Source organism: Papio anubis, chromosome 11 (assembly GCF_008728515.1).
Source record: "Papio anubis isolate 15944 chromosome 11, Panubis1.0, whole genome shotgun sequence".
Lineage (NCBI taxonomy): Eukaryota > Metazoa > Chordata > Mammalia > Primates > Cercopithecidae > Papio > Papio anubis.
Window position 1 is genome coordinate 33,370,145 of NC_044986.1, and position 19,277 is coordinate 33,389,421.

Sequence of the window (19,277 nt, forward strand, 5' to 3'; positions counted from 1 at the left end):
TACAAAAATTAGCCAGGGATGGTGGTGCATGCCTGTAATCCCAGCTACTCGGGAGGCTGAGGCAGGAGAGTTGCTTAAACCCGGGAGGTGGAGGCCGCAGTGAGACGAGATCGCAACACTGCACTCCAGCCTGGGCAACAGAGAGAGACTCTGTGTCAAAAACAAACAAAATTGTTAATATGCTTTTAAGTTTTTTCAATTTGTTTTGTTTTTTTGAGATAGAGTTTTGTACTGTCACCCAGGCTGGAGTACCATGGTACGATCTCCACTCACTCCAGCCTTCACCTCCCAGACTCAAGTGATTCTCTCGTGCCTCAGCCTCCCACACAGTTGGAATTACAGGTGTGTGCCATCATGGCCGACTAATTTTTTTGTATTTTTGGTAGAGACAAGGTTTCGCCATGTTGGCCAGGATGGTCTCGAACTCCTGTCCTCAAGTGATCCACCTGTCTTGGCCTCCCAAAGGGCTGGGATTACAGGTGTGAGCCACTGCGCCCGGCCTAATTTTTTAAATTGACAAATAATTGTACCTATTCATGGGTAAATAGTGATGTTTCAATACATATACTGTGTAGTGATTAGGGTAATTAGCATATCCATCATCTCAAACATCATTTCTTTGTGTTGGGAATATTCAGTATCCCTTTCTTTCTTTTTTCTTTTTCTTTCTTTTTTTTTTCTTTTTGAGACGGAGTCTCACTCTGTCGCCTGAAGTGCAATGGCGCAATCTCGGCTCACTGTAGCCTTGATCTCCCAGGTTCAGGCAATTCTCCTGCCTCAGCCTTCTGAGTAACTGGGATTATAGGTGTTGTGCCACCAAGCCTAGCTAATTTTTGTATTTTTAGTAGAGACGAGGTTTCACCATATTGGCCAGGCTGGTGTTGAACTCCTGACCTCAAGTGATCCACCTGTTTTGTAATCCCAAAGTGCTGGGATTACAGGCGTGAGCCGCCATGCCCAGTCTCAGTTTAGTATTTCTGTAGCACCACTTATTTGGGCATCTGTGTTAGGATTTGTAAGTGGAAATAATAGTGGGCCTTTAAACTAAAAACTGTACAGCAAAGGAAGCAATTAACAAAACGAAAAAGCAACCCATGGATTGGGAAAAGATACATACATACCATACATCTAATAAGAAATTAATATCCTAAATTTATAAGAAACTCATGCAACTCAATACCAAAAATGTAAATAACCCAATTTAAAAATGTGCAAAGGACCTAAATTAGACACTTCTCAGAAGAAGAAATTCAGATGGCCAACAAACATATGAAAAGGTGCTCAACAACTCTTAGCATCAGGGAGATGCAAATCAAAACCACACTAAGATAGCACCCCCCACCTGTTGGGATGGCTATTATGCAAAAGAAAAAAGGTAAGAGTTAGGATGTGGGAAAAAAGAATCCCTTCTACACTGTTAGTGGGAATGTAAATTATTACAGCTGTCTTGGGAAACAGTATAAAAGTTCCTCAAAATTAAAAATAGGACTACTGGCCAGGTGTAGTGGCTCACACCTGTAATCCCAGCACTTTGGGAGGCTGAGACAGGTGGATCACGTGAGGTCAGTAGTTTGAGACCAGCCTGGGCAACATGCGGAAACCCCGTCTCCACTAAAATTACAAAAATTAGCTGGGCATGGTGGTGCACATCTGTAATCCCAGCTACTCAGTAGGCTGAGGCAGGTTAATTGCTTGAACCCAGGAGGTGGAAGTTGTAGTGAGCTGAGATCATGCCGCTGCACACCAGCCTGCGTGACACAGCAAGACTCTGTCTCAAAAAAAAAAAAAAAAAAAAAGAACTGTAAGATTTAATAATCTCACTTCTCGGTATCTATCCAAAGGATTTTAAAGCAGGCTTGTGAAGAGATATTTGCACTCCCATGTTCATCGCAGCATTATTCACAATAGTCAAGATATGGAAATAGCCTAAATGTCCTTTGACAGATGAATAGATAGGGAAAAGGTGGCATATATACACAGTGGAATAGTATTCAGCCTTAAGAAAAAGAAGGAAATTCTGCCATTTAGGACAATGTGGATGAACCTGGAGGACATGCTAAGTAAAATAAGCAAGACACAGAAAGAGAAATACTGCATGATCTCACTTACATGTGGAATCTATAATAGTTAAACTTAATAGAAGCAGACAGTAGCATCATAGTTGCCAGGGGCTGCAGGGACGGGAGTGGGGAGGTGTATGTAGAGATGTTCATCAAAAGGTCCAAACATGGCAGCAAAAGAAAAAAGTACAAAAATGACAACTATAAAGAGGTGACAGATATATTAATTAGCTGAAATGTGATAATTTCACAATGTATATCAAAACATCAAGTTGTATATCTCAAATATATAACATTTTTATATGTCAAAAAAATTATCACAAAATAAAATATTTAAAAGATAAAGCAATAAATCAGGAGAGGGCTATGACAGATGAAACAAGATAGGCTCTATGTAAATGATGGTTGAAGCTAGGTGAGGCATTCACAGGGTTGGGAGGGGGCTTATTATACTGTTGTCTATAGTTTTGTGTCTTTGAACATCAATTCAAATTTGTGTTTTAAAGGGAAAAAAAGAAATAATAGTGGCCTTGGATTAATGCCCACCTTTGTAGTAAGGATTTTTAGCTGAGAGAATTTTAATCATTTGCATATACTAGTCAATGTAAGGCATGGAGAAATATAGGCATTAATTTTGTATGGCTTTTCTAAGGACACTGGAAGGAAGAGAATTTAAAATCATGTTCTTTTCAAAAGACTGAAGTCCAACTCTGTTGCTGTCCGCACTTACATGGGCAGAGCCCCACCTGACTCAGCCTCACACTCACTTGGCCTGTATCAGGTTACTTTTACTGGGGCTTTAGGAGAGAGTGATAAAACTGTTCTTGTTTGATTTGGGGCCCTTAGGCAGGTTGCTGCTCTGGGGTTAGGTTGCCTTATAAAAAGGTAACTCACCACGCATAACAATGCTTTTTCCTGTTTAAAGAGAGACCTAGTTCTTCTATCAGATGATTTCTTAAGGCAGCACAAAGTAGCCAGACACAAAAAGAGTTAAGATCCAAGCCCTACCAGTTGTTAGCTGTGTGATCCCTAACAAGTTATTTAACTTAGAACTCTGGTTTCTTTCTCTGTTTAAAATGGAGATTAAAAGATCTAATTATTGGGGATGTTATGTGAAAGTGGTTTACCAGTGGGGTGCGGTGGCTCACGCCTGTAATCCCAGCCACTTTGGGAGGCCGAGGCGGGCGGATCACGAGGTCAGATCGAGACCATCCTGGCTAACACGGTGAAACCCCGTCTCCACTAAAAAATACAAAATATTAGCTAGGTGTGGTGGCGGGCACCTGTAGTCCCAGCTACTGGGGAGGCTGAGGCGGGAGAATGGCGGGAACCCAGGAGGTAGAGCTTGCAGTGAGCCGAGATCGCGCCACTGCACTCCAGCCTGGGCGACAGCAAGATTCTGTCTCAAAATAAATAAATAAATAAAATAAATAAAGAAAGTGGTTTACCCCAGTGGTTGTCTTTTGTTAGGCACTTCATGAATTGGAATGTTTCCTTTTAGGTCTATGATAATGTTTTTTTCAAAATAAATAACTGTTCTTTCAAATTGGGATTTTTATTTATTCATTTTGTGCATCCCTATAACTTTGAAATTTTATTGTTGGAACTAACATCTATTGTAGAAAAGAAAATTGTTCAGTTTTCAGAATGTCATTTTATAATTATAAAAGGAGATCTCACTTTGGAGAATGAGTGAACCTTGTTTAATGTAGAAATAATGCCTGTTGTTGATATTCACCTTTTAGTATCTGGCAGTGAATCTTTTATGTAGCAAATGATCAATAAATTTACCTTTTTTTTTATTTATACAGATAGTACACATCCTAAATATGACTTCTGCAAAGATAATTTCTTTTCTGTTACCACCTGATGAAAGTCTTCATTCACTACAGTCTCGTATTGAGCGTGAAACTGGAATAAATACTGGTTCTCAAGAACTTCTTTCAGAGACAGGAATTTCTCTGGATCCTCGGAAACCAGCCTCTCAATGTGTTCTAGATGGAGTTGTAAGAAAATTAATTATAATATCCCTAGAGTATATGAAATCTAGAGGGATTGCATGCCCTGCAATTTTTATGCATACTTGGAATTCCTTGGTCTGGCGAGCACATTCTGTTTTGGTTTTGTCCTACTCCCAACTCTTATCATTGCTTTGCAAGGTGAACAGGATAGAAATGAAACATTTGTTGTTTTGAACTTTGCAAGACTTTTTCTTTGGTGCCAGTTTTCTGCTCCTGTACCCAGACCAAACTGAGGGTCAGGCTGCTTACTCTCTTGGCCCAATAACGAGATGCAGATGAACTGGGAGAGGAGGGAGTTTTTATTTCAGTAACCAGTTACAGGTAGAAGGCCTGGAAATTATCGCCAGACCAACTCAAAATTACAAAGTTTTCCCAGAGTTTATATATCCTCTAAGCTATATGTCTATGTATAAGTTTGCATTCATCTAAAAACATAAATGATTACTTTAATCTGTAACTAAGGTCTGAGTCTTGAAGACATTCCTCTGGAGCCTCAGTAAATTTATTTACTCTAAATGGGTCCAGGTGCTGGGGTGATTGCCCTTATCTTGTCTCCTATTAAATCACAGAGGTTTGAGGAGTTCCTACAGACCTCCAATAAACTTGTTTGTGGAAGCCTGAGGAGTTTCTTCAGACCCCCAATAAAACATTTAATCGTAAATTGGTCCTATTAAGAATTCCTTCATTATTTTGCTTTTAGCCCCAGGAAGGGCCTGGGTGGAACTCTTGGTAGGCTTTGGTTACATTTCAGCCTTTGTGTAAGGGCACTGGCTCTTCCAGTTTTTTTTTTTTTTTGACATAGTCTTGCCCTGTTGCCCAGGCTGAAGTGCAATGGCACAATCTCAGCTCACTGCAACCTCCGCCTCCTGGGTTCAAGTGATTCTCCCTGCCACAGCCTCCCAAGTAGCTGGGATTATAGGCGCCCGACACCATGCCCAGCTAGTTTTTTGTATCTTGGTAGAGACGGGGTTTCACCACTCCTGACCGACCTTAGGTGATCAACCCACCTCGGCCTCCCTAAGTGCTGGGATTACAGGCGTGAGCCACTGTGCCCGGCTGCTCTTTCAGCTTTTAGTATTTAACTTCACCACTCAGTCAGTGCTGAAACAGTTGTTATGGAGGCCTGTGTTAGTGAGACCTGGCCTGCCACACTCCCACTTATTATTCCTTCTTGGCTTGGTGCAGTGGCACATGCCTGTAATCCCAGGACTTTGGGAACCCAAGGTGAGTGGATTGCTTGAGTTCAGGAGTTCGAGACCTGCCTGAGCAACATGGTGAAGCCCTGTCTGTACAAAAACTACAAAAATTAGCTAGGTTTGATGGTGCACCCCTATAGTCTTAGCTACTTGGGAGGCTGAGGTGGGAGAATCACTTGAGTCTAGGGAGGTTGAGGCTGCAATGAGCCATGATCACGCCACTGCACTCCAGCCTGGGTGACAGAGCAAGACCCTGTCTCAAACAAAAAAATTTCTTTTCGTATTTGAAGTCCAGTACTCTGAAACTACTGTGAGACCAGCAGTCTCATAGGTCCTGCCAAAGGATGGATGCGTGGTAAAATACGACTGGTCATGACTTTTTTCCCCATTTTTCTTTTTATGACTTTATTGAGGCATATTAATTATCACGTTAGTTCTCATTTAAGGTGTACAATATAGTGATTTTTTTGTTTCTTTTTTATTAACTTGTCACTTACTTGATGCTCAATTGCAGTGATTTTTTTTTAAAGTAAATTTACCAAATTTTGCAGCTATCACCATAAACCAGCTTAAAAACGTTTCCATTAACAGTCCATTAACTGTTAATCTCCATTCTGCCCACCCCAGGCAACCAGGAATCTATTTTTTATCTCCAAAAGTTTACCTTTCCTGAACATTCCATATAAATGAAATTATGTAATATATAGTCTCCTGTCTGACTTTTTTTACTTGCCTTGTATTTTTGAAGTCCATGCATGTTGTAGCATGTATCAGTACTTCATTCCTTTTGATTACTGAATAGTTTTTTCACTGTATATATCTTTTTGCATTTGTTCTTTGGGTTTTGGTGATTGTTTACTTTAGCCCATACAAAAGTTTGGGTCTTTTTCCTCAACAAAAGTATGGACTCTGTTATTTGTAAGAAATATGCTAATACACATTGACTTTGATCATTTGCATTTCAAAGTAGAAAATCTGGTGCATAAGTATTTAGAAAACCTAGGATTTTCAAAGATCCTTGAGCAGGATTTTAATTGTTTGTTTCTTTTTCAGAGAGGCTGTGATAGCTATATGGTTTATTTGTTTGATAAAAGTAAAACTGTGTATGAAGGGCCATTTGCTTCCAGAAGTTTATCTGATTGTGTAAATTATATTGGTAAGTCCAGTCCGCTTAGCGGCTGAGCTTTAAACATGAATTAATTTAACTTTAACTCTCAGTATGATTAGTAGAAATGGACTTTTGATGTTGTGTTCTGTATCTCATACTTGAAGTTTCTATATGGAGTTATATGAGAATTCTGAAAAATTGATTTATATAGTTTGGAAGGTGAAAAGGTAGATATTAAATCTCCACCAGATCATTCATTTAAGAGAAGATTTACTTTCTTGAGGATGGGACTCTCACAGGAGAATGAAACTTCACTATTAGTTAAACCTACTTTTTAATTGTCTCTTCATTGTCTAAGCATGTTAAAGTATTTATTTCATTTTTCCTGTGAATACTGCTTGATGTTCAAATGTTTTAATTTATCGTGTGAAAATTATTCTTTTCTTTTGAACAAGTTAAGTGTTTGATCACTGTATGTCTACCCAAATAAAATAAAGCACAAAATTACAAAATCAACAACAAAATTGAGCAGAGGGGCTGAAATATATGTAATCTTACTTTTTAAAAAATCTTTTTATTAGTTTTCTTTTGAAATTTTCTTTTAAATTGAGGCAGTTTACATAGAGTGAAATTTATGTAGCATGAAATTCACAGATATATTTTGATAACTTTTGACAAATATATATACTTGTGTAATCCACACCACAGTCATGATGTAGATCATTTCCTTCACCTCAGAAAGTTCCCTCATGTCTCTTTTCAGTCAACTCCCCTTGCCCCAGACTTTATTATTACTATTTTACTAATGAACTTTTTTTTTTAAAGAATGGTTTTAGATTTGCCAAAAAATTGGGCGGATAGTACAGAGTTTTCATATAACTCCCCTCACTCGCGCATGTAGTTTTTCCTATTGTTAACATTTTACCTGGGAGGTGGAGGTTGCAGTGAGCCAATGTCACACCACTGCATTTCACCCTGGGCAACAGAGTGAGACCCTTTCTCAAAAAAATAAATAAAAAACATAAAATATTAAAAAATATTAAAAAGTTAAAAAAATCTATTTTACATTAGTATGATGCATTTGTTACATTTAATGAACCCATATATTATTAATTGAAACCCATACTTTATTCACATTTCCTTCATTTTTACCTAATATCCTTTTTCTGTTCTAAGATCTCATCTAGGATACATTATATTTAGTTGTCATGTCTCTTTAGCTCCTGTTTGCTGTGACATTTTCTCAGACTTCAAATAGTCCTTGTTTTCGATGACCTTGACAGTTCTAAGGAATACTAGTCAAGTATTTTGTAAGATGTCCCTCTGCTAAAATTTGTCTTTTTTTTTTTTGAGGTGGAGTTTCGCTCTTGTCGCCTAGGCTGGAGTACAGTGGTGCAATCTTGGCTCACTGCAACTTCCACCTCCCGGGTACAAGCGATTCTCCTATCTCAGCCTCCCGAGTAGCTGGGATTACAGGCACGCACCACCATGCCCAGCTAATTTTTGTATTTTTAGTAGAGACAGGGTTTTGCCATGTTGGCCAGGCTGGTTTTGAACTCCTGACCTCAGGTGATCCGCCTGCCTTGGTCTCCCAAAGTGCTGAGATTACAGGCATGAGGCACCGTGCCTGGCCTTTTTTTTTTTTTTTTTTTTTTCATGATTAGACTGGGGCAGTGGGTTTTTGAGAGAAAGGTCACGGAAGTAAGATTGCAGTGAATTGAGTTCATGCCACTACATTCTAGCCAGGGTGACAGAGCGAGACCCTGTCTCAAAAAAAAAAAAAAAAAAAAAAAAAGAGGGAGTTATGTTCCCCTCTTTTAGGATAGAGTATCTACATAATTTATTTGGAATTCTTCTGCATAGGAGATTTGTCCTTGCTCTCCCATTAATTAATTTCAGTCATTTATTTATATTAGTATGGATTAACGGATTTTTAAAAATACTTTATATTATAATCCAATACTAGTTTATTCTGTTGCTCAGATTGTTCCAGCTTTGGCCATTTGGAGCTCTTTCAGTGGGCTCCTGTACCACTTTTACATGCCCCCATCAATGAGTTGTTTTTGTTTTATTTTGTTTAAAAAGTTTGATTGATTTTTTTTTTTTTTTTTTTTTGGTCTGTTGTAGGAAGCCACAGGTGGAAGTTTGGGTATACAATAGGAGAAAGGTTAATTGAGAATATTAATAATTATTAAGGGAGGCAAATATTTTTCCATTTATATAGCTTAATTTATTTAAAGTCTGCTTCAGATGATGTGTTTTCTCGTAGGAACACTAGTGTAGCAAGTTTTGCCTAACCTTTCTCTGAAGTTTTCATTAGAAAAAAGTAACAGAGAATATACTTGCTGCCTTACAATATGAATCTGTTTCAATGTTGGAGAATTCCATATGTTAAAATAGAATTTCATTGAACTTAACACATGGTTTTAGAAAAGTAGCATTCCCTTTACCAAAGAATGGGTGAGATAAAAATCACAAATAGATAACTTTTTAAAGTCTGGCATTGAAGAAAGCATATTTTATTAAACTGCCATTTACCCTCTGTGTTTTCTTTTTTTTTCTTTTTTTTGAGGCAGAGTCTCACTCTGTCACCCAGGCTGGAGTCCAGTGGTGCGATCTTGGCTCACTGTAACATCCACCTCCTGGGTTCAAGCGATTCTTTTGCCTCAGCCTCCTGAGTAGCTGGGACTGTAGATGTGCATCACTACACCCAGCTAATTTTTGTATTTTTAGTAAAGACAGGGTTTCACTATGTTGGCCAGGCTGGTCTTGAACTCCTGACCTCAAGGGATCCACCCGCCTTGGCCTCCCAAAGTGCTGGGATTACAGGCGTGAGCCATCACACCTGACTCGTGTGTATTCTTAATGCTGGATTGTTGGTCCAGGATATGAAATTTATTATTTAGAGGTAGGAAAGACCCAGAGGAGATGGGACTTGATTTAGAACTTGAAAGAAATAATTTGGATTAGCAGAGAGAAAAAGAGTATTCCAGGTTGCAGAAAAGCAAACAAAAAAGACAGATACAGGAATAATCTCAGGCTCTGTGAGTGTAGTGATTATGTCATTCATTTTTTTTTCCCCCTTGTATCTGGAGCAGGGCTTATGTATTGCAGGTGCTCTGTAAATGTATATTGAACTGAATTAAATGGAAACAAGTGGCTCTTTTAGCATCAGTTTCTAGCATCTATGGGAATCCTGTTTTTGTAGACAGAAAATCACAGAGAACAACAAATCAACTCTAAAATCCTCAAAAGTAACTAACTCCCTTGCCCCTTTTCTCATCTTCTTGTATATAGTACAGGACAGCAAAATACAGCTTCCGATTGTACAGCTGCGTAAAGTGTGGGCTGAAGCAGTGCACTATGTGTCTGGACTAAAAGAAGACTACAGCAGGCTCTTTCAGGGACAAAGGGCAGCAATGTAAGTGGATTCTGTTGTTTATAAGCACAATGCAATGTGCATCATATACTCAAGAATTAATCTTGCTGGTTTTCACTAATCAATATTTCATGTAATAGTAACATACTAGGCCAATTTGAAGTGTAATGTTCTGATTAAACTTGTAGAATTCTCACTAATGGACTGAGACCATTCTATTATAATGACTTGAGGGTAATAATTCCCGTATGGTCCTAGTACAAAAAGATTGTTTATCACAGAATATTATAGGCAGGAAGTCTTTAGAGATCAGATTCTAGAGATCAGTTATTTCTCATAGATTGATAATAGAAACTTAGGCTTTGGCCTTGTGGCAGTTTATGTTTTTAAATTATTGTTCAATGTTTCTGAATGCTGAATGCTGATAATATCTTTTTTTTTTTTTTGCTATGGTTTAGGTTAAGTCTTCTTAGATATAATGCTAACTTAACAAAAATGAAGAACACTTTGATCTCAGCATCACAACAACTGAAAGCTAAATTGGAGTTTTTTCACAAAAGCATTCAGCTTGACTTGGAGAGATACAGTGAGCAGATGACGTATGGGATATGTAAGTGTCTGAGTAATATATTTCAAAGGAATATCTGGTTTCTTGAAGCCATCTGTTGTTTTGCCTTCTTAACTCAGCCAGTTGTTTTACTTACCTTCACATTAGGACAGGAGACAGGACAACTTAGATTACCATAAACCATGTTTGTTTTGAATGTTACCTCTTTTTAAAAATTTGCTTAGTTGAGCAATTTAGTTTCACAATTGGGCTAAAATTATTTAGCTCCAAAAAAATACAGAAGCAATTTAATAATCTTGAATTTCAAACATAATTTAAAAATAAATACAAAATCTGGACTTCTTAGCCAGTGCTGTGGACTGAATGTTTGTGTCCCCCATGAAATACATATGTTGAAATTCTGACCCTGAAGGTGACGGTGTTGGTAGGTGGAGTCTTTGGGAAGTGACTAGGTCATGAGAGTGGAGCCTTCGTGTTTGGGATTAATGCTCTTACAAAAGAGGACTGAATGAGATCCCTCACCCCTTCTGCATGTGAGGACAGAGCAAGAAGATAGTCATCAGGAACCAGAAAGCAGGCCCTCACCAGATACCAAATCTGCCTTGTTCTTGGACTTCCCAGCCTTCAGAACTATAAGAAATAAATTTCTATTGTTTTTATGGCACTTAGTCTATGGTATTTTGTTATAGTAGCCCAAATGGACTAAGACAACCAGGGGAGTCTTAAACTACTTACCTTTCTGTAAATAATGACACAAATATTCTAAGGCTATGATTTTTTTCAAACCATCTACTGTGGAGTCCTATTTTTTGCATACACGATCTCCAAATTTTCAATATTTGACTCCAAGCTTATCTCCTTCAGATGCACTAAGGAAATGTAAAAAGACAGAGTTAAAATATGAGTAAATTGAAGGAGTCACTACCAGCATTTCTGTTTTCTTTTATAAAACAAATCCTTTTTAGGAAACAAATACTGCTTGTACACTTGTCCTGAGCAAAGTATGTGTATCTCAGAATAAACAATCAATAGTGTCCAGTTGGGGGAATGAATTTACTCTCCAGAACTGGTTTTATTAATAATATTGTTATTTTATCTCTATTTGTATATTATTGACATTCTGGCAAGTGATAAAATATAATTATTTCATTAAAATACCTTAGACTTGTCAAAGGCTTATTATACAATTGTTAAAGAAGAATGAGGTAGATCTGTATGTGCTTTATTAAAAGATCACCTGGGTCTTTAGTTGACAGAAAAGTTTTAAATTGTGGGAAAAAATAAAGAGTATACCAGTGGTTTCACTTGCGAGGGAGCAGGGTATGTGTCTATGTAACAAATAATCATAGTAAGGTCCCTTGAGATGGATGGTAGAAGGGAGGAAGACGGAGTCTTTTCTGTTTATATCCTTTTATAGTATTTAATTTTTAAAAATCACATTCAAGTATTAAATTTCTTTTCTGGCCAGGTGTGGTGACTCACGCCTGTAATCTCAACACTTTGGGAGGCTGAAGCTGGTGGATCCCTTGAGCTCAGGAGTTCAAGACTAACCTGGGCAATGTGGGGTAGAACCCCATCTCTACAAAAAATACAAAAATTAGCCGGGCATGGTGGTGCACACCTCAGCTATTCAGGAGGCTGAGGTGGGAGGATCACTTGAGCCCTGGAGATAGAGGTTGCGGTGAGCCGAGATCATACCACTGCACTCCAGCCTGGGTGACCGAGTGAGACACTATCTCAAAAAAAAAAAAAAATTGGTTTTTCCTTTATCCACCTATCTCCACACTGATATACATATTTTTTTTAAGAAAACAGTCGGCCGGGCACAGTGGCTCATGCCTGTAATCCCAGCACTTTGGGAGGCCGAGGCGGGTAGATCACGAGGTCAGGAGATCAAGACCATCCTGGCTAACATGGTGAAACCCCATCTCTACTAAAAAATACAAAAAATTAGCTGGGCATGGTGGTGGGCTCCTGTAGTCCCAGCTACTTGGGAGGCTGAGGCAGGAGAATGGTGTGAACCTGGGAGGCGGAGCTTGCAGTGAGCTGAGATTGCACCGCTGCACTCCAGCCTGGGTGACAGAGTGAGACTCCATCTCCAAAAAAAAAAAAAAGAAAGAAAGAAAACAGTCATCTGTATTCATTTCCTAAGGGTTCTATAACCTGTGTGGCTTCAGCAATAGAAACTTATTGTCTCACAGCCCTGGAGGCTAAAAGTCCAAAATCGAGGTGTTGGCAGGGCCATGTTTTCTCTGAAATCCGCAGAGAAGAATCTTTCCTTGTTTCTCTCTAGCTTCTTATGGTCTTATGGTCTGCCAGCCATCACTGGCATTCCTTGGCTTACAGTTGCAGCACCTTAATCTGTCTCCATTGTCACATAGCATTCTCCCCTGTGTATCTGTATCCTGTGTCTCGTCTCTTCTAAGTACACTGGTCATACTGGATTAAGAGCCCAGACCATTCCTGTATGAGTATTAATTTATCTAATTACTTCTGTAATGACTTTATTTCCAAATAGGTCACATTCTGAGATATTGGGGGTTAGGAATTCCACATATCTTTTGGGGGGCCACAATTCAACTCATAACACATCTTTGATGTTGATATGGCAAGGAGGCAGGCAGGCCAGTAATTAAAGATATGGCTATTTCTGAGATAACCAATTCAGACTTTTCTTTTAGCTTCAGAAAAAATGCTAAAAGCATGGAAAGAAATGGAAGAAAAGGCCATCCACTATGCTGAGGTAAAATCATTGACCACATTCTGTGTACTTATTAATTCTTGATGTCTCCATTAGAAACTGTCTTTGGTTTTGGTATATAAAGAGCATTTTTCATGTCATTCCCGAAAGTCAGACAAAATTCTAGTAGATGCTTTGTATATAAAGAGGGAGGTATCATAGTGATTAAAAACAAGGGCTTTTTGAAAATTACCTAGTGCCTTACTAAGCTTCAGTTTCCTTTATTTATTTATTTTTTGAGACAGGGTCACTGTGTTGCCCAGGTTGGAGTGCAGTGGCATGATCAAAGCTCACTGCAGCCTCAACTTCCCAGGCTCAAGCAAGTCCTCCCATCTTAGCCTCCTGTGTAGCTGGGACAAGAGGTGCACCACCATGCCTGGCTAACTTTTACATTTTATTAGTGACAGGGTCTCACTATATTGCCCAGACTTGCATCAAACTCCTGGGCTTAAGCAGTCCTCCCACCTCAGCCTCCCATAGAGCTGGGATTACAGGCATGAGCCACCACATCCAGCTAGTTTCCATATTATGGGCACAATTTCTTTTCTAGTAGGGTTATGAAGATTAAATGGGAGTCAGTATTATTTTTGTGACTGGTTTAGATAGGATGGCTGCACATCTGGGTTTAGTGGGACTGTCCCAGTTTATACCTAATATCTTGCCATAATTATCAGTAGTAGTCCCTTTCACTCTCAAAATGACACTGGTTTGGACAATAAATTATATGGTGTCCCTAGGTATAGATCATTCTCTAGGTGGCAGATTTTCTTCCCCTTATCCTGTACATTTGTCCATGGTCCTAAGTTATTACACTCCTTAATGTCAGTACTTACCCTGAGGATGTGGGTGGGAATACCCATGGTGTCCTGGGGTGGGAAATCCAAGGTCTTTATCTTTTTGTGTCCCTATTCAAGGCAGTGGGGGCCAGGAGGCAATCAAAATCATAGAGCCAAGATACAAGTAATACCAGTGGTTTTGGTCTTTCTTGTTAGTTGACACCTGTTGTACCTTTTTGCTTCTCCAGAGGTAAAAGCAAATACTAGTAGTTTACTGTTGTCAGGAGAGAAAAGAGAGAAGACTAAGAATAAGTGTGTTCTTATGTGAAGGATTAAGTGTCAGAATCTGAAGAATAGAAAGGCTTTAACAATATCAGTGTTTCATATTATATTATTTAGTTCTCTAATGAAGCAGCAGGTCATTCTGTATCCTTAAGATCTGAATTTTGTTTCCAATGATGTAGTGGTAAGCCTTTCATTTCCTTTGTATTTTCATCATATTTTAGGTTGGTGTCATTGGATACCTGGAGGATCAGATTATGTCTTTGCATGCTGAAATCATGGAGCTACAGAAGAGCCCCTATGGAAGACGTCAGGGAGACTTGATGGAATCTCTGTAAGGATGTACTTGTGTTGTTGGTCTTGACATCTGTTATATTTTGTAGCAGATTGTTCTCTCTGCTTACATCTGGCAAATTAAACCTCTATGTGGTTCTTTTCTCTAGTTTTCCTTTCCCCAAATATATTGGGATTATCTTTAAAGTGGAAGCTTTTTCTTAGTCACAGGAAACTTCAGAAATAATTCTTTGGGTTGGCCTTTTTTGGTTTTGAATAAAAGCATTTATTTCATATGAGTGTTAAGAATTTTCCAAGTATAACTAAGTTACAAACTGTTTCCCTACTCATAGTACCTCTGGTCCAAGGTATTGACTCTTAAATGCCCTAAAACTTGAGATTTTTTCTTAATTAAAGTTCTGGATTAAAAACTTCAGATATTTTCTCTAATTATAGGTCATAATTTTTGTCTGTTTAAGTGTCTCTGGTGCAGAGATGTCCTCATGGTAGATCATAATAGATATGAACTATATTAAACTTTGCATTTTAAGAACTTGTGTAGTTCTTATTACTCAATAAAATGCTCTGTGAAATACTCGTTGGCAATATGAACTTGCTTTAAAATGGGTTCATTATTCAAATAAAATAATATTGTTTCAAGTTGTAGATTATTGAAGTCATTAAATTACCTTCACATATCAGAGCATGTTTTCTCTTTTACAGGGAACAGCGTGCTATTGATCTATATAAGCAGTTAAAACACAGACCTTCAGGTAAGACACTTCTATCACAGTGCTTGAAGGCATTTTAGGTAACTATCACTAGCCTAACAAATGTGGGGGATTAAATATTTTTAAGTTAAAAATTTTCTTAAAGCTGCAGAATAAATTCCAGTTTTGGTATTACCATTGAGACATGGTATAGTAAGTTTTAAGTTTGTGAGAATTTAGGAGATTAAAAAGAGAAAGTAACAGAGAAAATGAGGTAGAAAAATTTTAGAAGGGGACGTGAAAAGAAAGAATGGAAGACAGAAAAAAGGAACTCAAAGAGGAAGAAGCAGCAAGAAAATGTTTAGAAAGATGAAAAAAAATAAGTGTTGCTTAAGATTGGAGAGGTTGGGCAGGTTGTGGTGGCTCACACCTGTTATCCCAGCACTTTGGGAGGCCAAGGTGGGTGAATTACCTGAGGTCAGGAGTTCAAAACCAGCTTGGCCAACGTGGTGAAACCCCATCTCTACTAAAAATAAAAAAGTTAGCCGGGTGTGGTGGTGCGTGCCTATAATACCAGCTACTTGGGAGGCTGAGGCAGGAGAATCGCTTGAACCTGGGAGGAGGAGGTTGCAGTGAGCCAAGATCACACTACTGCACTCCAGCCTGGGTGACAGAGCGAGATTCTGTCTCAAAACAAAACAAAACAAAAAAATACTTAGAGAGGTTGGAAAGAATTTGAGGCAATGGGTTCAGGTCTGGAATGGTTAGAGGGAAGGCCTGTGCTGTTCTAGGCCAAAGCAGATTGCCTTGAAAATAATGCCTTCATCTGCACTGGTCACTGATGACTTATTTTGTTGGTAAAACAATTCCTGTTGAACACCTGCTAAATACTGAGCAAGGTCTGCTGGAAAGAGTACTGGATGGGGAATCAGAAGGCTTGAATTCTAGATTGAGTAATTTACCTACTGTTACCTCAGGCAAATCTCCGTTTCCCATTTCCTTCTGCAAAATGGGGTGGAAACCTAGCGTTCCTACTCAGTGAGTATGTTGTGACAATGTATTTAAGAGGATGTTTGTGAAAATGCTTTGAAAACTATAAACTGTTATGTACCTGCAAGATATTATCATTTAGTAAAAAATTTGTTTTGAAGGGTAACAGAAGAAATAAAGTCTGTGCCCTAATGTGCATTATACTTAAATGAATATGTTAAAAAAAGATATACTTTTACACTTTAAAATTTGCAGACACATAGCAACACATGCAAATTAATATACATGTGAAATTGTATTTCATATACTCTTTTCACATTTAAAAAAGAACACTATCTCCTCTTATACTGCTTTTATTTTACTGAAATGTATTCAGTTTAGTCTGACCAGCAGTTCTCAAAATGTAGCATATGGACCTGTGGGAATCCTTGAAACTTTGTCAGAGAGTCTGTGAGGTTAGAACCATTTTCATAATAAGATGTTATTTGTGTTTTTCACCATGTTGACATTTTCACTGATGGTGCAACGTAAAATGGCTTGCACTTTAGTATGAATCAAGGCACTAGCACCAAACTATGCTAGTAGTAGTTATATTTTTTATCACCATGCATTCACAGTTTTTTAAAAATGACAGTTTCACTTAAAAATGTTCTTGATAAAGCAGTAAAAATAGTATTTTATTTAAATCTCAACCTTTGAGTATGTGTTTTTAATATTTTGTGTGGTGAAATGGGAAGTACTCATAAAAGTGTTTCTTCTACACAGTGAAGTATGATGGTCGTCTTAAGGAAAACCACTTCAGTAATTGTTTACATTGCTAGTTGTCTGGCCTCTTTCAGGGAAGACACCATTTTTACTTGGAAGAGCAACTGTCAGGCAAACTATGATTATTCAGATTTGCATACATGAGATAATTTCTAAGAAATTAAATGAAAATAAAAAGTATAGCGCGCTTACTACTTTAAGGGAAAAAAAACAATATTTGTTGTCAATGATAACATTCCATGTTTCAAGCAAAAAGAATTTTAGAAAACTTGTATTTACCAGCTGGAATTTGTCAGCTTCTCAGCACTTAAAAACTTTTCTGACGAGATCAGTGGTATATCAGAAAGATTTGCAAAAATGTAAAACAGTGCAAGGGTTCTCACTGAAATTTTTTTGATTTAGAAAATAATGTTTTTTTGGTTTTTGTTTTTAGAGGTGGGCTCTCGCTATGTTGACCAGGCTGCTCTTGGACTCCCTGGGTTCAAGCAATCCTTCCACTTCAGGTTTCCAAGTATCTCAGGTAGCAGTAGCCAGGTGAAAGGAGGTGGCTCTCGTAGATATGAGTATTCTGTGTAAAGACATGTATGTATAGTACTTAGCATGTCTGAGGAAATGCCGTATGACTGGAGTATAGAGTTTCAGGAGAGAGAGAAAACCTAAATAAAGGTTTTTTTTTTGTATGTTTGTTTTTAATAAAAACATGTTAGTGGGCAATAGGTTTGTTATTTTTAAATGAATTAAGACACGAGTATTTTTAAATTTCTGTTTAATTCCTGAAAACCCTTTGGGGTTCTCAAGAATTTTCTCGTGTAAAGGTGAGACCAAAAAGTTGGAGAACTGCCTATCTAGACTATTCTCAGAAGCTTGGCTGCTCAGGAAAGAAGAGAGGTGGGTGAGTAGCTAAAAGGAGATGTAGAGCCAAGGGAGGTCACTTCTCAGAAGGAAGACTTAAACATCAGGTGCCACATGATGATGTTTTAGTTAACAACAAGCTGTGCATACTATGGTAGTCCCATAGAGATTATACTACTGTATTTTCATTATGTATTTTCTATGTTTACATGCACAAATACTTACCAATGTGTTACAGTTGCCTACAGTATTCAGTACAGTCACTTGGTGAACAGGTATGTAGCCTTTTGTCAAAAGGCTATACCATACAGCTTACGCGTATAGCAGGCTATACCATCAGGGTTTGCATAAGTACACTGTAGTATTCACACAGTGACGAAAGTAGCCAGTGATGCATTTCTCAGAACATATACTCAGGGCCAAAAAACCCTGTGGAGAGGGAGGTCCCTGAACAAGTTGAGAGATTGGCTCCAAAGAACAGTAGGAGGGATTAGCCTTGATACTATTGATATTGGAAAGAGAATGAGTGTGGATACAGATACTTTTTTGGGAGTAGAGGTTGGAAGGTCAGGGTCTTACTGCCTTATGGCCTCTTATCCTGCAGTGGTAAGTGAGGTTAACTGAAATGGAAGAGGTGATGACCTCATAGATTTGAATAGTGTGCTAAAGACTTCTAAAAGCCACTGTGTGCAGTGGAAGATGTTGCTGACCCAAAACATACATTAAGAATCCAGGCCAGGTGGCTCATATCTGTGATACTAGGGGCTTTGGGAGGCCGAGGCAGGAGGATTGTTTGAGGCCAACAGTTTGAGACCAGTCTAGGCAACGTAGTGAGACCCCGTCTCTACAAAAAATAAATAAATAAATAAATAAATAAATAAATAAATAAATAAATAAAAATTTTTAAAAAGCTGGGTGTGGTAGTGTATGCCTGTAGTCCCAGCTACTCGGGAGGCTGAAGTAGCAGGATCGCTTGAGGCCCAGGAGGTCGAGGCTGCAGTGAGCCAAGATTATACTATTGCACTTCAACCTGGGTGACAGAGCAAGACTTTTTCTCTAAAAAAAGAAAAGTACCCAGAGCAGAAGTGAAAAACCTGTGAATTAGCAGTGGCAAATAGTGAACAGTAATATTAATTTTTTGTTGATAATTTAGTAGCTTGGATATAGGAACTGATAGAGCAGACGGTTGGATTAATCCAAGGTTAGGATTTTGCTGATGGAATAAGAGGATAAAAAGGTTGAAGATGTGAACAAAATAGTGATTTAAGTAATAGAAGTTGTTGTAGCTAGAGTAAAATATTAAAATCTAAGATTTCAAATAGAGCAAGTCCAATTCTTTTTCTTTAATCAATATTTCTGGGCCAGGTGTGGTGGCACATGCCTGTAATCCCAGCTAATCTGGAGGCTGAGGCAGGAGAATCGCTTGAACCAGGGAGGCGGAGGTTGCAGTGAGCCAAGATTGTGCCACTGCATGCACTCCAGCCTGGGCGACAGAGCTAGACTCCATCTCAAAAAAAAAAAATTGTGACTCCCAGTCTTCTGGCTAATGAATCAGAT

The 19,277-nt window shown here is 38.3% G+C and overlaps 1 protein-coding gene across 7 annotated transcripts in view; it reads left to right on the forward strand.

Moving 5' to 3' along the window:
- CHUK (component of inhibitor of nuclear factor kappa B kinase complex) overlaps positions 1-19,277 on the forward strand; it is a 43,374-nt gene that overhangs the window by 16,510 nt on the left and 7,587 nt on the right. For 6 of the 7 annotated variants that reach the window (XR_001891505.3, XR_001891506.3, XM_003904116.3 and 3 more), the window contains exons 10-16: positions 3,872-4,066; positions 6,331-6,433; positions 9,683-9,806; positions 10,223-10,374; positions 13,014-13,075; positions 14,355-14,464; positions 15,127-15,176. Coding sequence is in view for 4 of the 7 variants with exons in the window: in XM_003904116.3 (XP_003904165.1) it covers positions 3,872-4,066; positions 6,331-6,433; positions 9,683-9,806; positions 10,223-10,374; positions 13,014-13,075; positions 14,355-14,464; positions 15,127-15,176 (796 nt within the window). In the remaining 3 variants the exon portion in view is untranslated. Of the gene's footprint in view, positions 1-3,871; positions 4,067-6,330; positions 6,434-9,682; positions 9,807-10,222; positions 10,375-13,013; positions 13,076-14,354; positions 14,465-15,126; positions 15,177-16,090; positions 16,152-19,277 lie in introns of all 7 variants that reach the window. The other variant, XR_002524404.2, reaches the window with a different exon arrangement.